General features: G+C 39.7%; 1 protein-coding gene across 3 annotated transcripts in view; it reads right to left on the reverse strand.

Moving 5' to 3' along the window:
* Positions 1 to 807: 807 nt before the first annotated feature.
* IYD (iodotyrosine deiodinase) overlaps positions 808 to 20,729 on the reverse strand; it is a 53,777-nt gene continuing 33,855 nt past the window's right edge. For 2 of the 3 annotated variants that reach the window (XM_040550576.1, XM_040550577.1), the window contains exons 3-6: positions 10,227 to 10,421; positions 8,065 to 8,224; positions 6,025 to 6,181; positions 808 to 4,014 (exon numbers count right to left, since the gene is read on the reverse strand). In XM_040550576.1, the coding sequence (XP_040406510.1) occupies positions 3,832 to 4,014; positions 6,025 to 6,181; positions 8,065 to 8,224; positions 10,227 to 10,421 (695 nt within the window). In that variant the 3' untranslated portion in view covers positions 808 to 3,831. Of the gene's footprint in view, positions 4,015 to 6,024; positions 6,182 to 8,064; positions 8,225 to 10,226; positions 10,422 to 19,980; positions 20,277 to 20,729 lie in introns of those variants that run through there. The other variant, XM_040550575.1, reaches the window with a different exon arrangement.

Genomic DNA, 20,729 nt, shown 5'->3' on the forward strand with positions numbered 1-20,729 from the left:
CCACGCTTTGCTCCATCCTCCCCCTTTCCCAGAGAGGAACACCCCCTGCCCCAACAAAATGCTGCTTACTCAGCTTGTAAGCTCTTTTTTGGGTAGGGTTACCATAACCTGAAGAAAAGCAAGGGCAAAAGATGTCGGGGCAGAGCGCACTCTTCGCAGGTTTGGGAGAGCAGGGATGCTATTCAGAAGGAGCTGAACAATCTGCAAAAATAGGCTGGTAGGATCCCCGTGGATTTCATCAATAGTAAATACACATCCTGCATCTGGGATAGAAGAGCCCAGTGTCACAGTACAGGCTGGGCCAGCTGTCTGTGGAGCAGCTCTTCAGAAAAGAACCCCAGGGTACATGGTGGACAACGAGCTGAATGTGTCAGCAGTGTGCCCTTGCAGCAAAGGTCAACCACATCCTGGGCTGCGTTAGTAAAAGCAGAGCATGCAGATCCAGGGAAACGATCCTTCTTCTCTACTTGGCACTTTTGACACCAAATCTGGCGTACTGTGTCCGATTTTAGCCTGTTCAGAACAAGAAAGATAGTGACATGCTAGAGCAAGCCCACCAAGCTGGCCAGGACTGTGTTTGTTGTCTGGAGAAGACAAGGCTCAGAGGAGACCTGATTGCTGTCTGATCGCTACCTTACTGGAAGACGCAGAGAAGCCAAAGCCAGACTTCTCCTGCAAGGGCTCAGCAATAGACCAAGTGGCAATGGACACAAGTTGAAATATAGCAAATACCCATTAGATAGTAGGACTTTTTTATTATTTTATTATTACTTTTTTATTTTTTTTAATTTATTTATTTTTAATCATGGAAGTAAACAAATACTTACAGGTTGCCCAAAGAGGCCGTGGACTCTGCATCCTTAGAGATGTTCAGGATTTGACTGAACAAGACCTTGAGCGTAGGCCTGCTTTGAGCAGAGGTTTGGATAGGATGAATTCCAGAAGTCCCTTCCAACCTCAGTTATTCTGTGATTCTATAAAACCAGTATTTTGAGCTAAGTTTTCTAAAGGGCTCTGTTCTCATCTGAGTTCTGTTCACATCATTTTCTAAAAGAGGCACGTATACCAAGTCCAGAGAATATTGTGAGAATAGATGGTAAAATTCCATCCTGTTTTGCTAATCCTCTCATATCTTTTAATCTGGGTTTAAAACTTAACAAGGGGAGGAATGTAAAAATTAAATCTCAACTGATTCCTCCCAGAATGTTCTCTTCCTGGAAAAAAAAAATTGCTTTTTTTGCTCATCCAAACAAATGAAAAAATCCTTAGTTAAGTGTAAAACAATTTAAATGATAACCTTAATTTTATTTAATAACATTTTGCATGGAAAGGCAAAATTTCTTCTTATTTCATTTGTGTTTTAACTAAAGACAGCACACTTATTAGAGAATATGGGTAGTTCCAAGGAGGCTTGTCACAACAGCAGCACTAACATAATTTGGAAGAGACTTTGCAGCATCATCAGCAGTTGTAATGCTACTGGGATATTTGCATTTGAATAGGTATTATGAAAAAATGCATATTTTATATATGTATATTGTGATACCAGAAATGCTTTGCTGGCAAGAATCTTTCATATGCAATAGATGTGTGAGTTTGTTTTTTTCAGCTACTATGTGTATATTAGTTTCTAGAATCAACACAAGGGGAAAAAGAAAAACACCATTAATAAATAGATATATTGGTATATATCAATATTTGTTATGGTGGCAATTTGGGGTGTATTTTAATATGGTCTGATTCTTCATTTCTTAATTAAAACGCCATACTAAAATAGCGTTATATATGCAAGAAATAGACTTAGATACACAAGCTTATGCTGGTTTAAATTGAATTGAATTGATTTGATAAAGCATCTCTGAGTGCTGTTGTGGAATAAATGGTCTTTTTTGCAGATTGAGGCCAGGCAGAAGCAGTCCACTACCAATAGGAGCACTGAACTATTCAAAAAAAAAAAAAAAAGCTGATATATACTTACAGCAGATGTAAACTGCTTTATGATGGGGCCTGAGCTTGGCAGAGCAATGTCTGTACAGGAGGAAACTTTTATACCAACTGCAAGTTGAGCTCCTGATACCTGGGGATCTGCAGTCAATCAGCCTTCACTTACAACTATCTGTTCAGGTCACTGCTCTCTTACTGGTGCTGCTGCTGTGTCCTTGACGAGCTTTTAAGCCCAGTGAGGCCTTCTTCTACAGGACTCATTTCAGATTCTAGTTTTGTTGAAATCAACTGAATTTAGGCTGAAGTGCAGCGAATCTGTAGATACACAACTTCTCTTTGATTTTACTGTAGTTATAAAAGCTCATTTCAGACTAGGTCTGCATCAGAAAGTGTTCCTGCCATTATTATGCTATCAAGAACACGGAAGAGAATGAGGAAATGGCACTGTTAAAATGGATGAACGCATATCCATGCTTGCCAGCAAAATGATCTGCCAAAGAGAATTTTTTTTTTCTCATTGGGTGACAGAAACATTGACACCACACACACACACACACACAAAAAGGTAATTCTGCAAAATATCACCTCTACTTGCTTAGCTGACGACAGATCACGTTAAATATGCCCTAACTGATTTCAGGTAAAGTGAAGTGAGTTAACTGGAGCAATCCATAAGGAAGGCTGAAGCTAATCTAGCTGGATTTGCCTGAAGGTATGTGTAACAGGGTGTGAACGTGTGTAACAGCTTCAGGAAAGGACTACTCTCTTCCAGCATTTTTACCCCATGCTGTTCACAAAAGGGGGTTGTAGGTACAGAACTGGCTACACAGACATAGCCAGCAGAAGCCTGGAGTCCACGAGAGGGCTCTGCCAACACAGGCATCAGCAACGCAAATTCCTCCAGTGCAGTAACTCTGAGCGGCGCCAGTTCAAACCTTGCCCACAGACAAGGCTTTTAGTAAGGAGCGAGAAATGACCTTAAAATAGACTAAAATATGCCTGATATAATATGACATGGAGCACCCCTCATGCATTAGAGTCTGTAAAGCAGTTTAAATTTCAGAGTGTGACATGGGTATAGTTTCAGATATAAAAAGGATAATCAGAGTGGGGGTTCTCAGCCTCTCCCAGTGGAAGCAGCAAATATAGAGGGCATGGCTGAGAGCTGCCCTGGGATCCAACTGTGCCTGCCACAGGTATAAATAAATGGCTACAAGGAAATCATTTGGATGCCTTGTTCATGCTAGATCCCCCACAGCTGTAGGCGCTTGTACTAGCAGTAGTTTAAGAAATTGCTGTCTGGTATAGAGAAGGCTTTTAAACTCAGTCAAGTAGGGAAAACACTACAGTATATGGGAAAAATATCTTCCTCCTACACAAAACCTAACACAGTAAAGTGGAAGTAACATTCAAATAGTACACACTGATCAATAGCAAGACAACTGAGTTGATTATACCTCTTTATACCTTTAAATACAACCTCCATTAAAATTCTGAAGTAAAAATAGCTGTATAATGGTAATGACAAAAACATAAGGAGAAGACACATTCCAGTTCAAGGAAAGATTTGTCCCTACGATGCATAAGAAAAATCAAGTGATGAAGGTCATTTAAATGCTATTGTATGTATCCACTGGAAGAACTGCCTAGGTTCACTGATAATATAGCACCTGTCAAGCACACGGTGCTTGACTGCTTGCTGCTATTAGTAGAAGCAGTCACCCTGATTATTAGCGCTAAAAGACACACAGGTCTAAACAGCCAGAGCAGCAGTGACATACGAGCATGAAAGCTGGGCATCAATACACAGGAAAAGCAGCAACCAGGTCAGCGGGCTGCTGCTTACTATCTGGCAGTAGGGTGTGCTCGTTCTTCGTGGCACTGGGCTCACACGACCACCATGATGTCTTCCAGTGGCTTTCGGGTCAGCACAGGCACGGTGGCATCTCTCTTCGGATAGCCCACAGGGAGCAGCAAGAGCAGCTTCTCGTTCGCTGGGCGCCGGAGCAGCGCCCGGAGGTGGGGGCCGCAGTTGAGGGGAGTGGTGGTCACGGTGTAGAGGCCTGCATTCTGCAATGAGACCGACAGGAAGGGAATGAGGCTGTGAGTGAGGCTGTCTGCATCCACTACTCTTGTGAGACCTCTGCACATTTCTCTTATCGCCTAGCCCAGAAATACTGGTTTCATTACACTCTTCTGCAGGCTTTAGAACAACTGATTTACTAATTGCCTCAATAGTACCATGAAAGATGCCTGTTTTGCGTACAGCATTTCTCCACTGCAGCAATAGCATGGGCTAATGGAAATAGCCCTGTTCTGTCTGACATATCTGTGTGTTGTACAGCAGGAGCCTGCCTGGAGCGCACAGCATGATGGTGGGCCCGTGGCTACAAGAAGCTGGGAAGCAGTTGTGGGGATATCACCAGAGTGTCATCCCATGGGGATCATCTGGCTCACACAGAGAGATGTTTTGGTTCTTGCCCTCATATAGTTGGCAGGAAGATCTCTTTGTGAACATTTGTTCCTGCTCAAGTGTAGTACCTCACAGGAACAGGGAGCACAGGCCATGCCTCAGAATTTGTCCAGGAGCCTGTTGATATCTCTCACCATGGCCAATGTCCTGGCTTATATCAGAACCCCAGAATAAGTCTATGCATCATTCCTTCCCTTCATACAAAATCTCTCTCTCACACACACACACACACAAACAAACAAAAACACACTAAATGCTCTTAGGTAAAAGCTAAAAGCTAAATGATCTGACAAAAAGGAAAGAGCTGACACTATCCAAAATATGACCATGCAGCTGAGGTGCTTCCTGAGCGTTGTGCCTGTGGATTTCAGTCTTTTCCTGTATGTAATGAAAGCATTTGAGGAGTCTTCGAGATATAAAAAGCAGCCAGGGAGATTTATTCAGGCAATGTGCCTCTCATGTTAACATCTATGATCTTCTGAAGAGAAGAGCTGGTAGTGGTGGTGCTGAACGTTATGAGTCCATGGCACTGCATCCTTTAATGTTGTCAATTAACTTCTAAGAGCTGGGAAAAAGACAGCACTAAGGAGCGTAACAGTTGGTAGGGAGCCTCAGAAGTCTCACCTGATGGTGGGCCGGCTGAGGGGAAAATGGGGCCTTGTCTCTCCTGCTGCTTCTGATTAAGGTACTAGTGACACAGTGCTGGTTCTGCCCTATTCCTTGTGCATCCTCTTTGGTCTCAGCTCTCAAGTCCCCCGTGCAGCTGCAGAACAGCCGTACCCCAGGGATGTGCATCTGCACTGCCCACCTCTCAGATTTCCCATCCTGAAGAACTTCCTAAGGAACAGCAATGCAGGCAGGGAAATGTCACTCAGAACAGAATTCAGGAGAAATGGCAGTTCCTGGTAGGGAATTGGCCTAATAAAAGAGGTGGCAGCTTGCTGTTACCCTGCTGACAGGCCAGACTAACAATCAGAATAACTTCACTAGTTAAGCATCTGTGTGAGTACATCAGATACATCGAGCAGAGAGGAACACTGAGAAACCACTGAGAAAATCCAATTGGTTGGTATCACGCATGCTGAGCTTTAGAAATCAGTTCATTTTCAGAAATGCCTCCAAAAGCCTGATTGAACCAGTACAGCCTGTTCTGTAAAATATGTCCCTGATATTTTTCCAGTATTGCGAACTACAATGATTTGGACTCAAGCCATTTTTTAGGGGTTACTGAAAAGATGGTGTTAGTGCAGCACTGTACAGCCATGCTTTGGTAACCTGCAGACCCTTGCTGTCCCTGTTAACATAAAGCAGAAACTGCAGCTACTGACACTGTGGCAGGAGAACAGTGACAACTCTGGAAGTAAGCTGCATCACATTTTTCCTCTTGATAAGCAGTACTGAGGACAGGAGTCACCACAGACGTGGACCTATGCAGAATAACTTTTAACCTCAAAATTAAGACACTGCCAGGAATTGGAACAATCCAAAGAACTGATAATGTTAAAATCTAAAATGGGTTTCCTCCTCATTTGGGCAGAACAGTTTTGGTACGTAATCCAGACCAGTATACTGACTCCCAGCCCAGCGTGCCAGTGCTGTCAACATACCTGCAGAGCAGCAAGCAAGATGCCACAGGCAATAGAAACACTGATTTCATTGTAGTAGTGGGTCTTCTTTTTGCCATTTGGAAGCCTCCCATATACCTGCTTGAAAATGAGGATCAGATAGGGAGCAGTGTCCAAGTACTCTTTAATCCAATTTGTTCTGCAAAAGAAAAATGTTAAAGACATTTATTTTGCAACCCTTTCACTTTACTGTAAGTCACATTTACTGTTTCCAGTGTTGCAGTAAAGTTACATGACAATTATAGCAGTAGGCTAAAATTTAAAACATATTCTGTATGGGGATTAAATATTATCAGCTTAAATAGAAACATTTCTGCAAAAAGCTTGAATAGAGTTCTGAGGTTTAACACATTCAGCTGAGGAATTGATGTGCTCCCTCTGAAGAGTAGAATTGCATAAAAGTAGGAGGTAGGTCTTGACCTCTTATCTCTGAACTGGCGTCATGAGCATTTGTCCTTGAGATGATTTAATTCCTGAAATTTTGCAAACCTGCAGCTCTACCTGTTACTATCAGTGCCAACTTTTTTTTGTAATTGCAGGGAAAACTACTGGCAGAAAATATCAAAACTACTTGGTCTAATATCTAAACCTGAATATGTTCTCACAGCAAAAATTGCTATTCTATTTTTGGATATTTCAGCCCTGTTAGAATTTATTTTGTTCCCAATTTTCTACTGTGAGAATATATACAATAATGATGTCAGATTTAAATTTTAAAAAAGGTTTCTTTTGTACTGCTCTCTCTCAAAATACAAAAAATAATTTATTTTAGTAGTTTGCATAGCATATGTTTACATAGCACAAAACCACCTGAAAAATAACATTATGAAACAAATAGGGTAAATTAACTCTATAAAGGTTGTGCATATGCTTTATATGACAAGCCAAGACTTAGTAGATGTCTTCCAAATGTGTAAAGCTAAGCGAGTCAGGCAGTCTTTGCAGGGCATTTCAAAAAATTAAATACTGCATAATTCAACACTTGCATAGGATCTAGCCTTGGGGCTACCACAGTCAGCTGCAAAACTCTTAATAACTTTGGGAGTTTCATTGTTTGACAAACAACAGGAAAGAAATAGGACAAAAGTTCTGGAAATAAAGGCTATATATATATTTATAAAAAAAAAAAAGATGGTTCCAGATGCTTGGAAAAGTCTCAAAATGGAGAATATGTAATCACCTTTTACTGGAGGCAATTTTACAGATCAGACACCAAGGCTTTACTCATATTTTTACGTTTTTCTTTGCAATCATAAGTCTTCGAAATATCTTAAAAGTGGGAGGGAAAGAGGAAGAAAAGGATACGAGGAGAAATCAAGACACGCCTCTTTCATCACTTCAGTTTCCTAGACTGTAGTGCTTTCAGTAAGATTCCCATCATCTTGAGAATCAAGACAAATCCATACAACACAGATGGGCAAGGTGAATATTGAATCACATATTTCATTCTTTCTCTCATAAAATTGAAGCACACAGGTGGTGTGAGTTTTGTGGGTTTTTTTGTTTTGTTTTGCTATGTTTTGTAATCTGTGTGTATCTGTCAGGTGCTGCATTTCACCTGATCCATAGAACAAGGTAGCCAGAATTAAGATAAAGACAGTAAAAAAAATATGTTAGCTCCTTCTGGGTGGGAGCTCCAACTTTCCTCAGACAGGAGTTTCTTCTTCCCAGATGTGAATTAGCAAAAGGACCACAATATAGGGACCCTGGCAACTCACCAGCTGCGACAGTCTCTGATCTCATCTCCCTTCTTTTTCTGTAATCAGGAAGTGGGAAATATTTACAGCTGCCCTCCTAAGCAGCACCAGAAAACTGGGGAGAGTTTAAGGAGCACAGACTTGAAAGAAGATTTTTAAAATAAGATTTTTTTTAAACTGAGCTGAATATTTTCAGAGGTTTTTTCTCTTCCTGAAAATATGTGGAAGAAATTCAAAAAGACACGCATGATCAAAACCTCTCAATATAGTCTTTCCTAGACCAAAACACAATTTCAAACCCCTTAGCCACTTGATTTTTTCATACCTTAGTCTCTTCAGGTCATTAACCCATTTGTCTCCCATCCTTTTTTTGTAGTTTATTTCTTCTTCTTCTTCTACTATCTCCCGAATCTTATGTTTTACATCTGGATCCTGCACCACCACAAAGGTCCAGGGCTCAGTGTGCGCTCCACTAGGTGAAGTACCTTGGTACAAGAACAGGAAATGATGAAAAAACACTTGGCACGGTGATGAGTGAGGGTGTGCAGTGAAAGATATCAGCTCTTCTATGTGGGCTTTCAGACTGGCCATCAGAGCGATGGGAAAGCAAGCTGATGAGCTGGGGAAATAAAGGACTGAGATAAGTTTTGGCAGGCAGGCTACACATTTGTTTCTCAAAGAATGTGAAGTCCCAATCAATGACAGATTAGTCCTTTCAGGTAGCCATCTTACAGGAAGGAAACATTAGGGATTTGTAAAAATTCCTTTGTGGTTCTTTATGATGAGGCAATTTGACGATGCAGTAATGTTAATGCAAATATTATACCCAAAGCAACACATCGTCTGAATATGCGACCAACTCTGAGAAATGATTTTAGCTGAAGGGCAAAGCTAATGGCTTTCAGGGAAACACGGCTAACGAACCATCCGCAGGAATCTGTTGCTGGCTGACAACGATGAGGAACTGCACAATGCGGACATCTGCCATATAGCACACAGGTCTGCATTTGTTGTCCCAAAGACAGCTGGTGCACGTAGGTGTGCACATATTAAATCTGCACTTGCTCATTCAGCCCTGATCATTACACACCAACACTATCAGAGAATATTTTAACTGCTTAACACATGAAAGCCAGAAGCTGAAGAACACAGTTATCTGTACTAGCTCACAGAGAAATAGGCTAAGGACATTGTTCAGGTCTCTCTAGACCCTCATAAACATTCTAAAAATATTTGAAGGTCTTGAATACATATTATATTTGCTTATGGAAGCACTGATTTCAGCCTGAGAAGCACTGAATAAGCAGCTTGAACTACCTATCTCTTATATTGAAATGTGTTTGTATCAAGAACCTCATCTCTCTTCTGTTTTGGATAAGAACTGATGACATTTCTGTTTTGCCTTTTTTTTCTTTTCCTCTGCACAGCCCAAAGATTTGAGGGTTACAAAGTACTTCGTCTGCACTCCAGGCTTGTTCACTTTGCTGCATTTGCCAAAACATGTTCAGTGTTTTAATGACTCCCAGCTAATTAGAGGAAGATGGAGACTCATTACAGTGCTGTAACAAAGCTGCTTACAGTTTTTAAAGGGAAAACAATGCACCTCAAATGCTAAGAATCTCTTTATTATTAATCCTACTAGAGGCTATTGAATTTTCCTGTAAGGCAGCCTGTGAATATTTCGCTATACTAACAGTGACTGGTTCACAGAATAAGAGAAATAATGAGGGTCAAATCCAACACTGTCTGAAGTCAATGTTATTAAAGCAGAAATGAGATTAGGTGAGGACATTACAGTAATGATTTGAAATACAAGTTCTCAAAAAAATGAAAATTCATATCTGATCCTTAAGCAACCTCAGTCAGGGTCCTCAGCATAACACTCCAGTCATATAATAGGGGCCTGGCACTGATGCTGAAAGGACTGGAAAAGTTGTTTTGTTCTCAGACCAAAACCTTTTTCCTATAATAATCCTTAACCATTTATGTCATCCAAAATGCTTCACATAGCTGGGACAATTTGTCTGGGGAAAAACAGCGACAACAAACACGTGACAACATCATGATGAATGAAATTTTAAAGTACGTGAAGTACACATGATTTGACACTTCTGAGAGAAAGGACTTCAGTGTTTATATTTGAAAGATGTTTCACTGAACTGTATTTAAATTTTAGTTTTAAAAAGATCTTTTAAAGCTTGAAACAAAAGATTTTGTTTCATGCTGTTGAAATGTTCTCTTTACATTTTGGGTGCACTGAAAATACAAAAGAATTGGAAATGCTCCAAACTAGTCCCCAACATACAGTTGTCCAAGCTGAGTAATTTTCAAACAATCAATGGGTGCTTACTTATTGTGGCTCCAGGTGAGTCTAGGAAGACCATAATCCAAGCGTCAATTCCCTTGGTTTTTCCATATCACTTTTAAGCAGTTGAGCAGCTATGTTGAAGCTTTTTTCTTTCAGACCTTGAACTGTTCAGTACCCACCTGCTGTTCTGATGACATTATCGATAACTTCCCTGGGGACCGGCTCATCACTGAGAAACCTGACAGACCTCCTCTTATTGAGAAGTTCATAAAAGGCCTGTGACCTTTTAATCATTTCAGCCTCAGAGTAGCGGTCCGCAAAGAAGGGGATGTGGGCAACATTTTCATTAAGTCCTTGCCACTCTTCCTCAACCTCTGCAAGAAAATAAAATTGGTTAGGGATTTTTTGTGTTGGAGAAAGCTGTGTATATTTTTGGCATTCTCCACTGTAATGCACTTTGGCCTGCATTGGCATACACTGCATTTCTACGCTACTGGAAAGCCAAAGTCTGAGGTTCCAGTTGACACAACTCATTGATCCCAAGCTCCAGCTACTGAACAAACACATTGTTTAAATACCAAGAGGCAGGAGGGTCCTGGCTGGCTGTAGCCAAGTGCTATCTAGGAAGAAGTTACAGCCTTTTGTACTTCTGTCTGCAGGTGTGCCTGTAAAAGTAGGGTACAAGCTGAAACAGTAGTGAAAAGGTACTTTTCTCAGTAAGCAAATGTGAACATGTATGTGCATCCCCATGCAGTCTAGTAAGAAAAAATACCAGTCGAATTACTGAAGTTGAGAGGGCCTAACTACTGAGATGTGTAAAATTTCCTCTGAAGAGCTGAATGTCAGCTTCTTCCTATATTTATGTTTCATAGCAGAAGCATTACAATCTAGGCTCTGTGCAAATGTGACTTTGTGGTTAAGTTCTTTGGTTTCACAATACTTTCAGCATAAGGGGAAATGGCATCTATACTTAGGATAACAACATATCAAATGCAGGATATCATGTTTCTTGTCTTTAATTTAAGAACTCAAAATGGTTCCTCATTTCACTGAAAGCTGTCCCTTTGGCTTTCTTATACCATAAAATGAATCTTCTGTTGTCTCTGAAATTTCTTATTTCTCCCCTGCATTCCTAGAATCAGCAAGGATAACATTTTTTGCAACTATGACATGGAAGTTAAAGCCATTTAAATTTTGCATTTCTGCTAGTCAATAGTATTGAGCAATCTGCTACAAAGGGCTGAGTCAGGAAAAAGTATTCCAGTTCTTTTTCGGTTGCAATTAGGCTGTTATTCCAAAATCACAGCAATCTGCAGTGCTAATTCAAACAGCAATTACTTCTGTGTTTTAGTAGTATGCAGTTGCCTTAGAGACCAGGCTGATTTTTTTGTCCACCTTATAATCAGCAGTGAAATACTAACAAAAGTGGCTTAGCACGTGTGAGAGGCTGCAATATACCCAGTTTCATATGTTGAATCTAAAGAGTGATTCTGGACTCCGAACAATATAAATTTCATTTTACATACAAAGAAGTTACCCAGAAAGTTTGTTCCTTTTAGCATTTCATGCCTGCATTAAGTCAAGTCTGCAAGAACCTGGCTCTGGGATAATGGGAAGCAGAGACCAGATGTAAAAAATATTTTTGTGGGAATCTTGCACATTCAAACTGAAAAGAAGGAAGAGAACGGCTCTTTCTAGCATTCCCTTTGAGTATTACACTTAGTCCAGTAAATTATTCATTATTCAATAGCAATTAACTCCTAGAACTTGCTCTTTGCTAGGGTTCTGGTCACCTTCTCTTTCAGAAACTTTCACGCCCTCTTTTTTGCTGTCCCTCCTCCGCAATCAGTGAAGGTAATACCACTGGATTACAGAGGCTATGTTTACACTAGCAAGTAGTGTGATGCAACACAAGTGGGTATGTCAAGAGAAAGAGCTTCTGCCAAGGACCCGGTGTTCAACACTGTACATGTTTTAGAGCTGTTATTCTGCGGGAGGTCTAAGCTGTTCTAATGAATTGAACATCCATCAGTAGCTGGAGCACTCCAAGTGCTTTGGGGGAGCACATCTGTGGTTTACTTTTATTCTGAAGTTGTCCAGTTTGTTTATTATAACAGGGAATCAGAAGTGAAGACAATAAGGAGATTCCCTTGAATCTGATCTAAATGCTTTATCCATACTTAAACACACAGATCCATCCAAAAATACCTTTCTCTAGCCCAAAGAAATTGTTTTTCATGTTCCTTAACACATGCTTCTCAAAGAAAAAGGTGGGCACCATGTCAGAAAGCTGGTAAATACAGGTATGTTAAGACAGGTTGGCCCCACTCCCCCTGCACCAGCAGGACTAAAAAGTGAAATGTAAAAGTAAAAAACCTTCCACAGACATAAGCTGAGACAGTGATCGCTGACAGCTGAAGGATTTGAGAGAAGAATTGATGAAACCAAAATGTATTAAACCCTAAGGGAAAAAACAAGGAGCTGCGGGAAAGCAAATCAGCAACCCATTCTGACTTGTCTGAGGACTGTCTTGCCAGTAGAGAAATTCAGAAGGTGTCTCATTAGGAATGATAAATGTATCATTGTATCATGTTCAGTCTAGTAACTCATTAGCCCTACCTGTCCACCATGTGTATTAGCCAATGCATAATTTCTTTGTAGTCTTAAGCTGTATATACGTGGACTTGAATCATGTGTTGTAAAAGTGACCCAGAGGGGGAAGGTTACACAGAGAGAACGCTCTTTCTCAGGCCCATTGATACAGACAGGACAGAAAAACACGCTTTGAGTGCATGAATTCTCCTGAAAGCTTTTCTTGAAGGTCTTATGGGCCTAGAAGATGGTTTGCATCCTGCAGCTGGTCTCTCCAAATTCATCTTATGTATAGTGGTTGTTCTACTACAACCAAGATACTCGTTGCCAAACTAAGATTTAACAATAACACTGACTGACACACGTCTTAATTTTATCTATGGGCACGTACGTAAGAGGATTTTCTACATGGGTAAAAAGATTTTTATGAAAACAAAACAAAAAAATCCCTTAAATCAGCTGAGGTTGTACATGTGTATCAGAAGGCAGAATCTGACCAGAAAGCTATACTGAAGTAGGTATCAGAATAGTGTCCTGGTGAAAATTTCAGGTCAAACTACACTACTTGTGTTCATATCAGCATGCTGTAGTGATCATCCCTACCCATTTCTCAAGCTTACAAAGTTGAGTGCCCTGGGAAATAGGAATAGACTATTTCTATTCTATTCTAGAATAACTTAGAAATAGTCAAATAAAAACTTAATTCCAGGACCCAAGAGTTCTTATGTGCTCTCACTGTTTGCTTTCTTCTAATGAGGTTTTATCAAAGTTCAGAAAGCAGGAACTACTTTCAATGCATTGTACCTTTTTATTCAGCCACTGATGGAGGAGGCTTCATAGTCTAACCTTGGCTCCTAAACTAATCCATGTCCTGCTTGGCCACCTCTTTTTCTACTATTATTGCAAAACCATCAGAAATCATTGAGTCATAGATACTGGGACTGGACCACAAACTACTGAAACCTTTACAAAAGAGGTTTGTCAAATGGGAGCAAAGGCTGGAGGAAATTTATGTAATCTATCTGATTTTGAAACACGAGGAGAGGAACGTCAGGTAGATGATAAGCCATCAATACATGCATAAATGTTGAAGAACAGCAGGATGAACAGCAAGGATTGTTGAGTCCAGCTCCCTTGAAGCCCTGGATATTTTAAAGAGTAATCAATTGCAGTATAAGTTCTAAGGACTACATTTTTAAGCTTCTCTATCTTCTCTCCATCAGTTTTATAGAATGGACAGAACACTCTAGAACTGGGATTTAGCAGAAAAATTTTGTTCAGGTTTCTCACTTAAAAAAAGACATGACATGGAGGGAAAAATCAAGGTGCAGCAACAATAGCAGTACCTGCTTTGACATGTTCAGGAAATGAATTAATAAAATTAGGGAATAATTCATGTCGTGGTAGATTGCAAAGAAATACAAAAGTAGCATGGCTAAAACAAGTCATATTTGAATCAGACCACATCTTTAAGAGAGAGTTGCCTCAACTGTGTCATTGTTATGAAGTATATGGTGGAAGCACAGCTTGCTAGGTACAAACTGAAGAGGAAATACTATGACAATAGTAGAAACCAGTCTTCCCAGCTGAACCGTTGATTACCTTCATCAAATAACCTGTTCTTTTCATGATGCAGTGACTATCTTAGCTTTGGTTTCAGCGAGAGGGGATGACATTCTAAAAAAATTAAAAAAAAAAATCTCTACACTGAGATTATCAGTTCATTCAATTTAATTGACTAAATGGAAAGTTAAGGAAAAGTAAGTCTCTAACTTGGGGGAACTGGGGAATTAAATAAAAATGAGTTGGAGAACTCAGATTGAAGAACTTGGAGATCAGAAATCAGGGAGATTTGGCATTTCTTTAAATCAGAGATATAAAATTCATCTTACATGTAAATGGTTGAATAAAAATATCAAAATATCTATAGGCAACTAGGAATGGAAGAAAATTATTAGTTAGCACAGAAAGTAAAACTTTGTAAGTTAGAAAGTATAAAATTTGAAGTATTACCTACGGTCAAGCTGAGTTAAATTTTATGAGGTTTGTTTGCATGGATTTTTTCCTTGTAAGCAGAAGAGAAGAAAAGCAGCTGCTGTGTGGCTAAGATGGTTCAGCATAATATTAGTGCGGCAAAAAAATGAATATATTTTCAAAAATCTTGAACATGGGGCAAAGGTGAGGTGACTAGTGAGAATTAAAATATGAGAAGCATCTTATCTAAACTTAAGTTTTGTAAGCAAAAAAAAAAAAATCTGAATGCACTCAAAATGGGAATACTGGATGAGGCAGGAGAAGAACCTAGAAATGAGAGAACTGATGCACAAAATCAAAGCTCTCGTGGAAATATTCTTTTTAATAAATTCATCTATTATTTATTCTTTTCTACCATGTGTCTACCATTCATTCTTAGCAGTTAATCTTATCCATATGCTAAGCTAAAATCATTATCAGCACCATCTGCTTAGTGCATGCTCTCTGTATCTTTAATATCTATGTTTGGACATATTTCTGTCTGTATGGTCACGTTATATGATACTACAAATGTCTTGTTTACATCTCTGTGTATTCTATCGTTTGATGGACAACAGACATCCTGCTAGTCAGTCTATTATCTTGTTAACCACATTATCAAAATTCCCATCAGTTCAGTTCTGTTGTGCATCTACAATAGTCATCAGGCTTCCTGCTTTTTGAGCAAATCTGAAATGATTTTGGCTTAGATATCCTAAGTGAAATCTCATAGTAGAAGTACTATTTCTCTACCAGAAATTCCACTCTGGATAGATTTTAGGATGATGTTTGTGTTGTTCCCAGCAGTTCACATGGAAACTTATAACCAGCCTACAAATCATGTAATAAATGTTCCCTGTTTATAACAAAAATTCTTACTATGAGTTCCAAATAATGTAAACCCACATTGAGTACAACGACATCTTACCTCATTTCTGTTGGCCACTTGTTTTACTCACTCTGATAGTTCTCTGTGTTATTGGCTCCTTGTATTCTATGTCATTAAGAAATTTCACTTGTACATCCTTGGTTTTATGAAAGGATAAAAGATAATATTAACGATTGGTCTTAAGACCAATCCTCGAGAAAGCTCACTAGTAACCTCAGTCTAGACTGAAGTGTTTGCTTTCCAAACCAGTTCTTTCAGTTACTTCTCTAAGGAATTGCTTCCTAAATTTAGAATTCCTCTTCCTATCCTCTTTTATAGTGTAAAGATACGACGTATAGGAACATAATTAAATGCATACAAAGAAGGCTGTGGATTTTTGGACCTAAAGTGCTGGGCAACTGACAGTGTGATTTTTTGCTTGATTGATGGCAGACTGCTACATAATATGCCCCTACAGGAATTCCAGTAATTAATCCAATCCTGAACTAAACGTGTTACTAATGGGAAGCTAAAGGAGATGGAGTGCCTTACTTGTGGGATATAAATAGTTGTTAGCATGCTGACCCTCAAAACCCCAAGATTTAGTCAGGGATCTTCAGCAAAAGAAGTGTCAAGTGGGAAAGACAGACTTTGGAAGAAAGAAGTCAGGAACAAAATATTGTGAAGAGGACTTGAAGCTGTAATATAGTTGCAGAAAGTTTCTTAAGATTTTCAGAGGAACAGAATGGCTGTTTTAACCAGTAAATGGAAAGCTGAGGATGAATCTGATTTCTGTCTCTAAACCACAGGGGGGTTATACTCCAGGTCTGGAAATGTAGCACTACTGTAGCATTACTAAAAGAGGATGGAACAAGAAAAAACGGGTATAGACTACTATTAAATAAGCTTAGGCAGGCAGGCAGAAGAGGATTTTTAACCCATGGCATGAAGTTCTGGAATAGCCTTACAGCAAGGTATTGAAATGGGGTCAGTTTTCGAGTTCAGTCAGCTAATGGCAAAGACTGGAGGTGTGTGCAGCAGCAAGGAAATAAACACAATGATGCACAATGTCCATGTAAGTCTTGTGTTCTTAAATGACACAAAATATGAACTGTAATTAAATTTGAAAAATAAATTGATACTGTCTCACTCGTGTCAGTATTATCATTATTAAAATGTAAGGGAACCTTTGAACTTGAGAAGAGGAAAAATACTTCTAAGCGGGAGAGGCCTAATGTAAAAAGTACCATAAGCAACAAGCACTGAACTCCAAGAAGAGATGGAATATTTAGGCCTTTGAACATTGTTTTATACTCCCTATGAACATCACCAAGTGAAGTCCCGACAATTAAATACACAGCAATAAAATGCCTTTGCTGATAATCTCTGCAACTGATCCCCAGAATAATAAGGGTGTAAATAAAATTCATTCTGATCCTCCACACCACTGTAAACTGGGTCTGTATTTACCTTATCCATCAATTGTATTGATCTGAATGTATGACCCAGAAACTAACTTATGTTTGTTCCTGATTTGAGCCTGGTGTACTGTAGTAATTAACTAGGGAAGGATGTGATTTCAGAACGAATGTACACTAGGCTCCCTGGGCTGAATAATCTGTCAGAACTCCTCTTTGCAACAATCTAGATCTAACTGTATAAACCTGAAGCAGTGGGAGACCAGGTACCACCACTTTGGGACCAGATGCCCACCACTAAGAGAGACCCTCTGTGATTCATGCTTCAAGACAAGGCTGAAGGAACATGTTTTTGAGATGTGTCTAATTGGTAATCAGACAAGGCCTACTGTAAGACATGGCCACGTATACAGACCATTCCTACCAATCTGCAGCACAACAGTCTCTCATTCTGGATCTCATAAATTAAGGAAGAAGATACAGGACAGATGGGCATGCAAACAAATCTGAAGTACTGCCAGCTAAGGCATTAAACAAATAGACTGACTGAATGCTTGCCACTTAACCAAAGAACTGGGTTTCTGCTCCGAGAAACATCCTTCTCTTCAGCTGCTGAAAGCATAACAGAGACAGACTTGGGAGCACTTGGTCCTACCCCTTCTTCCGTTAAGAGGCTCTACTGAGCCTGACCAAGCAGATCAGCTAATTACACCTAACGCTTTATTGCTCAAAGGTATGCCCCTCTCAGGGAAAACATCCCCTGCTGGTGCCACTTGAAGGGAGGTTCACAAGGCTGATGACGCCCGAGCAAGCTCAGTGCCTTTCTTACAGACCTGAAGAGCACAACTCGCCCCTTGCAGTGAGTGTTCCAGCACTGTAAGAGGGCTGTGCAGGGTCGGACTTCTTCATTCCCTTGGCAAAGTGCCCTTTGGTCACGGCCAAGCATCAAAAGACTTGGTCTTTAGCCGCATTTTCCTACTAGGGGGCTGTTCAAAATTCAGCTTGTTTACCCAAAGCAACCCTAGTCTTAGACAAGGACTTAAAAATGCTTCATCTCCTCTAACTCAATTTTTAAATCAAATTCTCTTCAGAGGAACTTTGTCTTAAAGCACAAGCCCACTTGAGACATTCAAGTAGAAATGAGTTTTTTAATAAAGATACATTCATAAACTAGTAGAATTTGTAAGACAGGTAAAATATTCTGTACTGTTAAGAAAAACTGTTTACATTCCGTGTTTACATTTTGGCATCTACTGTAGTCAGTGAAAGTTTTAACACTGACAACAAGGTGAATATGGTTTGATCTTTTATTATAGCAGTAGCAGAGTAACAAATCCCTTCCAAGGTGGCCATATGCTCTCCTCACTTAGGCTGGGCTTTTTCCTGCTGAAGAAAAATTTCCCCAAGCATGGTACAATTACTTTATTTTATCTGGAGATAAAGGACATGTCTGTTTTGCAAAGATGTTGGCTTTGAATCAAATAGCATTAAGGGAAAGATGATTATTTCTTGTTAAAAGCAACATAGCAAAAAAGCCTAATTTACTGTTGAATTATAAGGTACATTGAGAGAGGTTTTATTTAAACAAAATCTCCTTTTAACAAGAGCATAGATGTGTATCTACCTGTCAATTTTTGTAAGCAATTTTAAACTAGTACAGCTTTGAATTTAGCACCTGAATAAAAGATAGGGGGAAAATAAGTCATAAAAGAATAACATTTTATATGTGGAGCTGCGGCACTGAGGCTCCTTGTTAAGTGCTAATAGGTTTGCTTATTTAAAGGATCTAAACGACTGTAGTCAGAGATGTCACAATGATAATTCATAGATTTTTCACTTGAACTACCCACATGAAGTTTAATTTGCAACAATTTAACTGAACTAGTAAACAATTAGACAAAGGAAATATGGGATTTTTTTTAATAGAAACTCTTTTGCATCATATAAAGGAGGGTAAAACACATGAACAAACTTTTAAGCAAAAGTTGTATATTTGGGAAATAACATGGTTTAAAAGGTTCCAAGTATTAACTATTTCTGGAAACTGATACACAACAGTAACTCAAACTATACTGAACATTAAGAAATAGAGAGAACTAATGGTTCTCAGAAATTGGTGTATGACAGAAACCACAAGATTCAAGATTCCAAGAAAATAACTTGGAGAATGTGTCAAAAAAAAAAAAAAAAGTCTTTAAAACCAGTAAAACAGTTGTGTTAACTGCATGTTTAAAGATTTTATAGGAATAAATGAGGGGAACTTATGTAGGATAGTCAGGAAGCAAAAAGAAGGAATGGTATATCTAATGCTCATGCTGTTGTCCAAGCTGAGCATCAGAAACCACTACTGCAAAAAAGGGATTCAATATACAGTTTCAAATATGCAGTTGAGTGATCAGAGATTACCACAATCACTACATTTTATTCTAAAATATTTGACTCGGCATACTTACAGAATGATCCCAGTGCTAATCCAGCTAAAGCTCTTGTGGACACTCACAGAAGTCACAAATTGAAGACTTTTGTAATACTGTAATAAACACATTTCCATATTTTCTGGGGGTGCTGAGATCAAACAGGTACTGTGCCATGTAGCTCTAGCAGGTAAAGTGGAATGGGGATGTCTACAAAGTCAGTCTGCAGGCAGAAACTTTCTGCTCAAATCCTTCCTTACCTCACCCTAATGAAGCCTGGAAAGAGGCTGGGGGGACTTTAGCAGCAACCCCCTTATTTTCCTACATTCCCCACATAATTCCTCACAGGTCTGAGATCCACTGGGTAAAGGGCAGACAGTGGATTTTGGAAATGCATTTTATTCTTGCACTCTGACCTGCAGACTCCGGAGGAAACAGAGATTTAAACCAAGAGGGAGACAACACCAGGACAGCCTCCTTCCACCCAGCTGACACGCTCAGGGCGCAGCAGCAGCATAGCTCTATGCACTTCCATCACAGTGGAGAAGTCTAGAGGCTTGCGCCTCTGTTCATATCAGCAGACAAATTCAAACAACAGAGTTGCTCAGCTGGATAAGATTTTTCTTACCTTCTTCCTCTACAGGGTGGTCAGTGCCATCTTTTAAATCTTCATCTACCCACGGGCGAGACAGGGGCTTGCTTTTAGTCTCACGTTTTTCCTTCTCTCCATTAGACTTCTTCAGTATTACCCCAACCAAAACACATATAATGGCTATAAAGACTGGGGTTAGGGAAGAAAAGAGTGCCATGACTACAGAAACATGGAGACTTCCTTCCAGGTTCAGGTTCCTCTCCTGAAAAGGAGAGGATGAAATGGGAAGAGCAGAAGGGCAGCAAGCAGGAAGGGGTGGACCCAAGCTTCACTCCTCAACCCTATCCCACTTCTACTTTCCAGCCACTGCCCCCACAGCCTCATCTGCGATGAGCTTCTGCTATTAAGCAGACCCAGATTTAGCTATTTTCTGGAAAGAAACTGTTTGGAAACATCAAGCAGAGGCACTGACCTTGTACAAACATATAAATGCTGACAAGTGCAACATAAATAAATAAATAAGATCTTCCGGATTCCCAGACTGAGTAGAAACACTTCTCCCCCTTATTTTTTTCAGTTACGATGATCCCAGTAATCCTGCTTCTAACAAGTATGAATAAGTACCAAGTGGGAACGTGACTTTTAAAAACTGATGGCATCTCTTCAATGTTTAACTCACTGTACTTAGTTGTATCACGTGGACCCCAGGAAATCAGAATATCACAAAGTGAATGCGAGCTTGCAGTGCCACCCTTGGCTGGGTAAACTGGTCAATACCACAGATA

Source organism: Cygnus olor, chromosome 3, assembly GCF_009769625.2.
Source record: "Cygnus olor isolate bCygOlo1 chromosome 3, bCygOlo1.pri.v2, whole genome shotgun sequence".
Taxonomy (NCBI): Eukaryota; Metazoa; Chordata; class Aves; order Anseriformes; family Anatidae; genus Cygnus; species Cygnus olor.